General features: G+C 36.7%; 1 protein-coding gene across 1 annotated transcript in view; it reads right to left on the bottom strand.

The window, feature by feature from the left end:
* Window positions 1-12,019, bottom strand: part of LOC129752188 (WD repeat, SAM and U-box domain-containing protein 1-like) — a 38,746-nt gene that overhangs the window by 9,784 nt on the left and 16,943 nt on the right. The window contains exons 4-7 of the mRNA XM_055747979.1: window positions 11,671-11,792; window positions 1,327-1,416; window positions 1,022-1,259; window positions 209-540 (exon numbers count right to left, since the gene is read on the bottom strand). Coding sequence (XP_055603954.1) covers window positions 209-540; window positions 1,022-1,259; window positions 1,327-1,416; window positions 11,671-11,792 — 782 coding nt within the window. The remainder of the gene's footprint in view (window positions 1-208; window positions 541-1,021; window positions 1,260-1,326; window positions 1,417-11,670; window positions 11,793-12,019) is intronic.

Raw genomic sequence — 12,019 nt, 5'->3', positions numbered from 1 at the left:
TTTCTTTCGTTCTTATCTTGTCTAAAATTCTTTCGAACTGTTTAAATATAAATTCTTGTGTCCAAATTTTCATGAATTTAAAACATAGATTCGAGAATCAAAAAATGTTCAAAAAAATTAAAGAATAAAATTTTTGATAAATTTTGAAATATCAATTTCTAATTTATAAAATTCTATATTGACAATCGAAAATTAGTTAGGATCTTACCTTCAGCATAGACCGGATCCTGCATAATTTCATGCGTGATGGGGCAGATGAATTCCGGCGGGATATCGGTGGTCTTCGAGGCGAGCGTAAAAAGCAACGACCGGATGCCGGTGATATGAGACTCAATGGTCAGATTGTTGGTCAGATCCCAAATCACCACGGATCGATCGTTACTGCCGGAGGCAATAACCGTCGAGTCACTGTTGATGGCCAAACAGTTAACATAGCGCGAGTGCTCCGATAGGGTTTTAATGCAGGTGCCCTGCTGGTTCCAGATTTTGATGCTCTTATCGAGACTGCTCGATATGAGCAGCGTACCGGAGCTGTTGAATCTGTGGGGTGTAGGAGAAAGAGTAGAATCAGACATTGTGGAAAAAAAGGGTAAGACGAGATTGAACCAATATTGTAGAAGCATTTCAAATGAAGGGTGGGAATGAAACCACATTCCTGCTCTATCGATTGAACAATTTACCTGATAACGGCGAATAGACTTTCAGCTTTCATGAAAACGCTATTATTATTTTTATCATGTTGAAACCATACAATCTACAATATATAGACAATCTCGTTGATGTTTGTTTCTATTTTTTTACCCGTGAGTGAATAAAGCATATTCGAGGTTTAAATTTTAAAACATTTGGAAATATTTTAACTATTCTACTCTCTGGAGCCACTATTAATATTTCACTAAACCATAACAAGAAGAAACCGAAAAAAGGCCCTTTCTTATTAATTGATTCCTACCATACAACCTTCTTATTAAGCTCAATACCGGTAATAAATCCGAAAAGAGTACAGTAATTAAACCCATACCTCACGCAGGTGACCGAGCTTCCGTGGGCGGGAATTGTCTGCACGCAGCTCGCGTTCATCACCTCGGTACTGTAGATGGTCGATTGGCCGGCAAAATGTTCCTGCGGGGTGGCCGGAATCAGTCGAGATTTCCGGCTGCGGTCCACGTTCGACGGGATGTAAAACAGGCGCCAGATTTTGATCAAATGATCCGTCCCGCAGGTGGCCACCGTGTAGATGATCGAGAAATTGTCGGCGGCTGATTGGGATTGAAATACATTTTTTATAAATAAATTGATTTAACAAACGGCATTCGAAATACTCACGATCCAGATGACTGACTTTGCAAAAGTCGGCTGATAGAACTCCCATGTCATGAGCGGCATCAATTGAGCAGTCGGCTTTCGAAATCTCCGCTGAAAAAATAAAATTAAAAAAAAACTGAAAATTATAATCTGCACCATTATGGAATAAATCATAAACTAAGATTATTTTCTCAAATTTGTGGTTTTGTAGATCGTTAAAAACCTTTTCTACAAAATATTCAGAATCACAAGAAAATAACATTAATTGAAAGATTTATTTATTGCTATGGCGTTCAGTTTTACATTTGTATGAAATTGTATGTTTTTCAATGTGACATTAGATTTGATTTCAGTTTATGTCGGTGAATTTTATATCGGTTTAGGAATTAGGTTTTGTGTAAATTGAATAATTTTTTTCTGTGTAAGAATACAAATTTGTGTTGATGTTTGAATATTATCAAACATAATAAAATCAACATTGGTAACTCTCAGCATGCTTCATATAGTCCAGCAAGGACATGCATTTCAGCATCACCTTCAGGGGAAAGTTCTTACTAAAAGAGTCAAGTTGGCGTGTTTTGTCGAAAAATTTCTTGATTTGTTTTTTTTTACCAGTCATTCTTTTTGTCAACAAAGTTTGCATCGTTTGATTTCATTAATGCCGGTTATTTTATTTTCCTCTAATAGAACATTAAATGTGCTAGTCAGTCTTAATAAAAAATGCTCTTGTTTTAGAAGGTAAGCATTTAATATCATGAATATTTCCTACATTAGTTATGACAATTTGAAAATACCTTATGATTCCATCGGCAGTTGCTCCCGTTGCATCTAATTGCATATAGGTAATCCTGCTCAATTGGATCTCTCACTCATTCCGTGAGATTTGAACCGGAGAGTTTTCATGGGAACTGTTTTTTCCGGCTCGCATCAAGAGTCTAGTGGACACACTTTTTGTGTTTCTCAAAAAATATCGTTTAAGAGCCCTGTAGGAGGCCAAAATGGGGCGAGTAATAAGTGCACAGCGTAAAGGTGCGGGATCCGTATTCACGGCCCACACAAAAAAAGCGAAAGGGACAACCCAAACTCCGTCTTCTGGATTACGCCGAGCGACATAGTTACATGAAGGGAGTCGTGAAAATGATGTTTAGGTGCTCCGTAGAGCTCCTTCTAAACAAGGAATATTTAAAGAAGGTAGTGTCGAGAGCCATATTGGATTTTTTTTTGTGACGTCACAAAAACGAATGTATCGAAAATGTATATGCGAATGGCAGAAATTTCAAAGAAAAACATATTTTAGAACGAAAATGAATTCCAATTACATTTTAATTGTGTTGTAAGATCTCTATTTCACTATGTTATGAAATTTTCTGGTCCTTTTAAGATTGCATTATGTTTTTTTCTCATTTTAATAATGAAAGCAATGTCATCTTGAAGCTAAAACGTTCAAAAACGAAGATACAATCTACTTTTAAAAGGTCTAGCTGGTAGTTATTGAGTGTTCAACTGATTGTCATGATTTTTATCCAATCGGTTTACCATATTCAATTCTTAAGTTGAACAATTTACATCAATTGATTATTGTTAACTCGATTTACTAAAATGCGAATAAATAATTGTGGTTTTATATAAAAGTTTGTTTTTTGATAACTTTTTTGTAATAAGGATCTTAAACTGCACTGACTTGATCATTTTCATGGAAGACTTTGAACTAATTTTCAAGTTTTGCAAATTTAAGTAAGGAAAATCCACTATTTTTTCGAACTTCGATGGTCTATTTTTTTTACAAAAATTACTCGAAAATCCATCTTTCTTCGAACCAATCTTGAAGAGCAAGAATCCTTCTAGAATAACAGGTATTAAAAGTGGAACATTTCCAGCAAATTCTTCAAATTATCAACGAAAAAGGCAAATTTCCTAGTAAATTAACAGATTTTTCGTGATTGTGACGTCGCAGTGTGTACTAATACTAAAGCAGGGCTGCCTCGACACTACCTTCTTTAAATATTCCTTGCCTTCTAAATATAAATATTGAATGGGAATTGATCTGCCTCTACCGGAATTCTTTTCACAGCTATCATCCAGTTTTTTACACCCGAGACACAGGGGGTCCCAGAGTATCGGGAATCCAGTATTGATTTGTTTTCGTCAAACACCAGGGAACATAGATCGGGCCCTCCGAGAAAAATGATTCGATGTTTTGGAAACCTAAAAGATCAATCTGACAATAAATTGCAGCCAAGGTATCAAAAACTTACCTTATACTTGTTTCAAAACAATATTGTTGAAAACAAATCCGAGGAATTCTTCAAAACAACGCACGTAAATGTCGAAGAACAATTTGCTTAACAACGACGGTATGGTTACTGTGAAATATTTTGACATATTTGTTTTGATAAACTGCCAATGGCAATTTCGGTTATTTTCGTGAGTGTTTCCATGTTTAGTAAGAACTTTCGTCACATGAAGGCGCACATGGTGTGTTTCCAACTTTTTTGGGGAGTGAGGTATATTGATTATTATAATATTTGATATTATCAAGCAATGCTTATTTTGCCCTGGGTGATCGTTGTGCCCTCATCTCCCCTACAAGGCAATTTACAGATCATGGTTAGTTTTGAGGCTCAGTTAATCTAGATCTACTCAACCGATTGACAAAACAGTTCTCTAGTCGATAGAAAAATTAAACTTAAAAACTTTTGCGGGTCAAAATGAGCTGATGTAGGAAACATTATGCGGAAATTTTTCTCCAGGCGAGGCATGCTTTGTGAGCTACTAGATTTTGAATAAAATGCGAGCCCGGATCGAGTCAGACCACTAAGAGCAAGTTCACTGGTGTTGGGAAAAAGTGGTAGAAATTTTGTCACTTTTAGCACATTTTGAAAATTTTGCCATGCAAAAACATTTTCAAGATCTGTGGCTTTCAAGTTTTTTAACAACACGTGTTGTAGTTACGCAGGCTGTGATGCAAAAATAGCAATATTTCTATCTCATACGGCTGAAATAAAAACTGTGCTGTAAAAAAATACAACGCCCAAGGATCTTGAAAACATTTTTGCATGGAAAATGTCAAAATTTCTACCACTTTTTTCCCAACAACAGTGAACTTGCTCTAAGAGCACTAAGCAGTTTGGGTCATGTCCACGTGGACACTAGACTGAGTCGATTTGGGGTCATTTTCGAATTTCTCAAACCCTGGGGTCTCAAAAGCTTCGTTTTGGTCCAAAACTCACCCATGATTTTTTGCAGAATTTTTAAGTAATGTTTACATGAGTAAATTTGGACTTTTAGGTTTGTATGGGAAAATTGAATATTTTGTACTGGAAAATCAACTTCATTTTTGTTTCTTCTGTGGAACCGAGCCTGCTAATGGTTTTTGTGCCAATTTATGAATTTCTTACAGGAAATTTTCCGCTGAACAACTTTGTCGAATTCAATTGACACCACTGCTTGTGCCCCGCGAAGTATTGCATGAAAAGTATTCATGCAATACCTCGCAAGGCACACAACAGTGGTGTCTATTGAATTTATTGTTTATCAATGCCAAAAGACATACCTCTGTTGAACAGCTAATAACTTTTTTGTGTTATAAGATACGAATTTACGGTCTTCGACAAAGTTGCTCAGCGGAAAATTTCCTGTAAGAAATTCATAAATTGGCACAAAAACCACCATCTGGCTCGGTTGCACAGAAGAAACAAAAATGATGTTGATTTTTCAGTACAAAATATTCAATTTTCCCATACAAACCTAAAAGTCCAAATTTACTCATGTAAACATTACTTAAAAATTCTGCAAAAAATCATGGATAAGTTTTGAACCAAAACGAAGCTTTTGAGACCCCAGGGTTTGAAAAATTCGAAAATGACCCCAAATCGACTCAGTCTAGTGGACACACTTACTTCCAAAATATTTTCTAAAGGTGAATAAATATTAAGATGTTCAAATCAAAATCTTAAAATTACTAAGCTTTCCAGTTTAAGTTCACATAATTAGTAGCCACCTGAAAGCAAGTGATAAGTACCGTGAACGGCCCTTATTCTGCGCAGTCCCAAACTCTGCGCATTTTCATATTCAAACAGAAATATTTCAAGATCTGATGAACAAAATATCCATGAAACAAGCTGAATCTCTTCAGTTACTGTTTATCTTCAAAATGCTTCCAATTTTTTTGAAAACTGATGAATTGTTCGCGAGAAATGGAATAAATCAAAATAAATGTAGGAAGCAAACGTTTAAAAATGGCCGTCGTTAGCAGTACAGCTTAAGTGTTAGGAAAACAAAAAGATCAAATGAAACAGTGTTGAACAGAATTTTCTCATTGGAAATGCCTTTACGTGAAAGATAAAATCATTCTGAACATGACTGCCAAAAAAAATTTTAGATAAAAAAGGTTTTTCAAATCAAAACAATGATTTAAGCAATGCGCAGAATTTGACACCATTTTTTTACTTATGTTCCTAATGCGCAGAATGAAAAGCACCTAAGAGAACTGATGTTAAAGTTGCAAGGAATTGAATGCAATTCCTTTTAATTACAGTTTTCTAATAAGTTTTATGGAGATAGGGTATCCGTAAAGTTGTTGGGAGTTTCTTAGAAATCCCTTCGAATCTACATGTTTTGTTGACAAAAAATAGAAAATCTTGTTTTCCGTTCCCTATCGTGTTCGCGTGTTAATCGTTCAGTTCCAACTGTACAGACTGTTCCGAAATACAGAAGCAGTTCCGGCGGGCCACAAAATCGCCCCAGCTGGGGGAACTACGCGAAGCTTCTCTCGATTTACCCGCTCACTCGCACTCTTTGACAGTATCAGTAGTTATACTGACTGATAGTAAGCCAAATGAAGCAGTACGTAGTTCCCCCTGCTGGGGCGATTTTGTGGCCCGCAGGAACTGCTTCTGTATGTCGGAATAGTCTGCACTGCACGCCAACGAAACAAGTTAGTTTGACCAGATCCGGCGAAGAACATGATCGGTCAACAAATATTTGGTAAGCGAGCTGCAGGAAAAAAGCATCTGTAAGAAATAGTGAAAGAAAGTTTCACATAAGCTTCAAAGATCCAAGGCTTGAATTGGCCCTTTTTCATAATTTGCAATACGCGTTCGCAATTTGCAATAGCGTAAAAAATGCTTTTTAATACATTTTAAGAAAATTAAATGTTGGTCTTATCAGTACGGAGTGGTAAATTGGTTTTATTTGGGTGCGCAGAATATGGGACATATGCGCAGAATTAGGAACAAATAGAAAATAGTGCGCAGAATAAGGGCCACTTGCATTTTTTCCAAATGTTGTAAATAATCCACATTTTTGTGTCAAAATCGAGCTCTCATTATTTTTGCCGTTGAGTTTGTTAGTTAGCCCAACTGTACACAAAATTTTGAGGATATTCATTGAAAGGTAATTTTTTTATAACATAAATCATTTGGAAAATCCTTAACTGCGCAGAATTAGGGCCGTTCACGGTATGATAATTTAGGAATTTAAAATTTTCAAAACTATTTTATATCATCAAATGCTTATTCGTTTTTATTTGCAAAATCAGTCATTTGAACAACAAAAAGGCAAAAAGTAGTGTTTTCAAACTGTCAAATTAGATAAAAAAAAAACAATTTGAAATCTGTCCACGTGGACATTCGGACGGGGTAGGGGTTTGCCAAATGTCCACGCTTGTCCACGGAGGGGGGGAGGGGGTCAGAAATCTCATTTTTTTGTCCACGTGGTATCTGAACGGCCCCTTACTGCTAATCTGCCGTGTTACGCCGAAGTGACGCATAAACCATTTTTGTTTTAAGCAAATAAAAGCGATTTTCTCTTTTCCTCTTTATTCGTTCACCTGGGACTTTTCATAAAATGTGATCTGTAGAATTTATGCTGAGATAGAAAAATTCAGCCTTTTGAAACACAACTCTTCCTTTTTCATAAAAATAGTACAATTGCTTCAAATGGATATGCGTCAGTTCGGCGTATAAACGATTGTTTTGAGTTGTGTCATTTATCCACGGAAAATAAAAAAAAGGTAAAATTTACCTTTTTGCGAGGTGAATTTTTTCCACCCCACTTTCGAGGTAAATTTTACCTTTTTTCAATTTACTTAGCAAAAAGGTAAATTTTACCTTTTTCGCATTCACCTAGCAAAATAGTAAATAATACCGTTTTCCCATTTACTGATTTAAAAGGTAAATGCTAGTTGGTTTGATTGTTTTCTTCAATAAGAATTAAAAAAATACAAAATTCTTTCAGAAATGATATTTATTGGGGATAAATAGGGACTGGTAATTCGGCTTCGCGTTCTTCTGAGCCGCTATGGCCGCTGAATCCACCTGCGTTGCGGACATTCATGGCCTCATCCGTTCGACTAATCCGGTCAGGTTCGGCTTTTCCGGCTGGAGGATGACGTGTGGAATACACCTCAAAGCTCTATGGGCCGATCTGAAACAAAATCAATAGTATTATGACGAGAACCAGCACAACTAAATGATATTTAAGAACACTTACCATTCCATTCCGATTTTCACATATAAGGCACAAAGCAAAACTTGTTCCTAGATTGACAAAACAGCTTAACCTCAATGAACGGGTTCGGCGAATAGTTACTTTTTTTTTAGAAGAATCGTACCGTTTTGTTTAGCTCAATCCAGGTCAATTACACCTCGCTACGAGGTAAGTTTTACCTTATTTGGATTTACCTTTTTTTCTAGGTGAATTATACTTTTTAATCGAGCTCAATTCAGGTCGCTACGAGGTAAGATTTACCTTTTTTGGATTCACCTTTTTTCTCGGTGAATTGTACCTTTTTCCAACCTCGATTCAGGTAAATTGTACCTCACTGTTACCACCTGTGAGTTTCACCTCGAAGAGGTAGAAGTTACCTTTTTGGCTTTCACGAGCGTTCACCTTTGCTAACTCGGTAAATTTTACCTTTTTATTATTTTCCGTGTCCTTAATCTTGTTGTGCAATTGGAACAAATTTCGTTCTTCTGTTAAAATGGCCAGTGCGTTGGATCTTCTTAAATTGTATTCGAGTGAGGAAGAAAATTTGAGTGATACCGGTGCTACCATCGGAGAAACTTCTGAAGGTATGTATTTCTTTGTACATTAAAAACAATTTCCGGTCGTTAATGTTATGTGTATTGCACCAAACCGACAGTAGGACTAGCGACGCTTTACTAGCGAAATTCCTGTCATTCGCCGGTTTGTTATTCTTTTTTCAGTCCAGTAGGCGATTTCAATATAGTACTCGAACATTGTTTACGTTATTTACTGTACATTTTCCCTAGGTCATCAAACGCCAATGTTGTACAAAGAAGGTGATGAACAAACACGCACACTATTACAGAACTCGTTATTCAAAAAGTAAAAAGGTAAACAAAGCCTACGTGACTTGCCACTTGCCAGGATGTTTATGTATCCTAGGCGAGAATCGTAAACAGCAGTTGGCTATGATTTTTTTCTCTAGTTTTCGCTGGTACAGCGATGTTGGTTGTTTGTTTGAAAATGCAACTGACGTCACGAATTGTCTTGGTTACAATGTTTACAAAAAAAAAACTTTTACTAACAGTTAGCACAGGATTTCCATCGCCACCTGAGATAAGTACATATACAGGTAGATCAGACGCATGCTTCAAGTTTCCTAAGAAACTCGCGATACGTCGTTATTAATTTCAACGTCGCGACGTATGCGACGTGTCGCTAGTAGGCAATGCTGCTTTGATTACTAGCGCTCATTTTTCGGATTTTCCTGCATGCATAATAAAATTCGAGTGTACAGCTTCAAAAATAGATAATACTGTTGATTTCACCACACAAACAAATTTATTTGTAATAACAAACAACGTTAAATTTATGAAAAATAAGTTTCATTGAACAAAGGTAAAATGATTTATCAAGTTTTTAAGTTAATGTAGATCAGTGGTTTTCAAAGTGGTCCCTACTGCCCCCTTGGGGGCGCTGAGAACTTCCAGGGGAGCGGTAAGCTCAATTTTAAAATCTGGGGTGCGTTGGTAGGGCTCAAGAGGGCGTTGAGGTCGTAATTTTCAAAAAAAAAAACGAAAAACGTAGATCTCAAATAACAACGAGTAAGTTCGATGCAAAACAATAAAATAACGTTACAGAACTAAACATCAGGTTCAAGACTGAATTATCTTTTATAACTTCACAGAGCTCTAAGCTAGTTATTGTTCCAGTATCGTATTTTTTTTTCTTAAAATATGTCTGAAAGAGTTTTTTTTTAATGTCATAGATTTTGTATTCGCTCTACATATTGATTTTGTTTTGTAGGATTCTTTTGGGTTATACTAAAAAAGATTTATATTGGATAGCAATGCTTGATAATCTTTAAAATGTATTCTCTAAAAAAATCTGCTAAACATAAAAAAAACTTCGAAAAAATCTGTGTAAAAAGGCGTAATCTGTGACTGAGTGATAGATTTTTTGGGAATAAAATACGACAGAATGTTTTTAAGGTAAGAGAATTTTTATTTTAAGTTCTTGTTTTTTCATTTGGGTATCACTAACATTGCCGGAATTCAGTAATTAGTATCTAATTTAAACTGCATAACTTTGAACACGACTTAAATTCAGATTTCAAGAAACAGTACTATTTTATACTTTATTGCAGTGGCTTTACAGTAATTAATTTGTGTTCAAGAAAGCAAATTAATGGTTAACATAGAATTTTGTTTACCAAAATTTAAGATATATGATTCCATATCAAAACAAAGTAATTAAACAATAACTGTCCAGAAAACTTTAGGCACATTAAGAATTAAGTGTTTACTGGCGTTGAGTTCAAAAATTTTGCAAAAGGGGCGATGAGTAAAAAAAGTTTGAAAACCACTGATGTAGATGTTGACAATTGATTTCAAATTTTATTTACCAAATAGCCTCGACAACTTCTTTGATTGAGACCCCCTTTATGATGAAGGGAGGGGGGGGGGGGGGGGTGCGGTAGGGGGCTTATCTATTTTATTTTAAACAGATTATCGTGGTAAAATATGATTTTTTTCCAAATCTGAGGAATATCGCTTGAAAATTATACGGGTTATTGAAATTGTTCTGTATCACTTTCAAAAACGCATGGATTTGGAACGTCGAAGCTTCTTGCCGCAAGTCGAAATTTGTCGGAATAAGGACGGAGGCATTCTGACGAACAATCATGAGGTGATCAAAAGGTGGAAGCGGCACTTTGGTGAACACCTTAACGGCGCACATGCAAAGAGAACAAAACGGTGGAGGAAGGTACATCGCCGGCGTAGCAATCACGAGGTGGAGCCACTCCCAACAATGAGTAAAGTTAAGGAAATCATTCGCAAGCTGAACGGCAACAAGTCGGCTGACAATCATTCACATTTGATCTAGCTCCTGTATATTTCAAAGGACTGAAGCAACTGTCAAATCACATTCAAACGGACCGTATCGACTTTTTGGAACCAAAACGTCAGTCCCCTTTTGATTTCAATGGCATTTTGGTACCAAAACGTCAGTGTGGTACTGAAATGTCAGTTCGGAAATTTGCCTCTCTTTCAGCCCCTTGGTATATTTAAATACAATTGGTCAAAAGACTTGTTTTAAAACGAATTGACATGATGTTTTAAGAATCAATTCATCAATTGACTTTAATATTAACTATTATTCATGTCACTGCGGTATCCTAGGGAACGAAAAAGCAGACCAGCTAGCTAGGGAAGGATCTAAGGACCTGTTACTTGGACCTGAACCTTTCTGTGGAGTATCGAGGAGTGCCTTGAATATGGAACTCAAGAACTGGAAAAGCACGACTATTGTCTCCAACTGGAGAACAGCAAAGGGAGCAGCTCAAGCGACAAGATTCATTGAACAAAGCGCACGACTCTCCAAAAACATGTTAAACTTAAGTAAGCACGAGTTAAGTACTTACACTGGTTTCTTGACAGGAGACAACAAAACAGCATCTCAAAAGGATAAACATTATTCAAAACGATGACTGTCGGTTCTGCGGGTTCGAAAAAGGAACTGCAGAGCATTTTCTATGCAACCGCTGCACCCTCCTTATAGGAGAGAGCGTGTACTTGGGGCAAAGTTAATAGCGCACAAGACATATGGTTGCATATCAGCAATAAGAAGGTTATATCACCCTGATAGTAACGCGGGGTAATTACCACAATAGATCAACTACTGGTCGCAGTCGGCTTTCCTCAACAAGAAAAAAAAAACGTCACGTGCTTTCCAAGAGCATTAACTCAATGAGAACATAATACGGCAGGTCACCACCCATCGTTTGGCGTAGCTACGTAAAAAATTGTGATCTATTTTCCCAACTTCATCTCAAAACCACGAACATTCTACATATGTATACGAATGCGACAATCAATAATCATAATAATAACTCACCTTCGAAGTCATCCTCGACGGCGTAGAATCGGATGTTTCCAAGCGTACAGGCGGTCAGTAGAATGCTCGAATCGTTGGAGAAAGCAATGGTGTGAATTGCCTCGTCATGAATCTTCATGTGGCTGCGAGGATCGAGAGCACAGAAAAGCAAAAACAGCAAAAAAAAACGAATGGAAATCAATGAAATCATCACTTTGCGCGACCAACCGATCCAAACCGAAAGGTGCTAACCAAACGTTCAAATTAACCGATCCGTTTCCAGATCGATCGGTCAAATTGGAAGTTGAATATTGGTGTCTCGGTGTCACGTGCCACACAGCCCATCCAGATCACTGATATTTGGATGCGT

Source organism: Uranotaenia lowii, chromosome 3 (assembly GCF_029784155.1).
Source record: "Uranotaenia lowii strain MFRU-FL chromosome 3, ASM2978415v1, whole genome shotgun sequence".
NCBI lineage: Eukaryota > Metazoa > Arthropoda > Insecta > Diptera > Culicidae > Uranotaenia > Uranotaenia lowii.
This window is presented reverse-complemented; position numbering and strand designations above follow the sequence as displayed.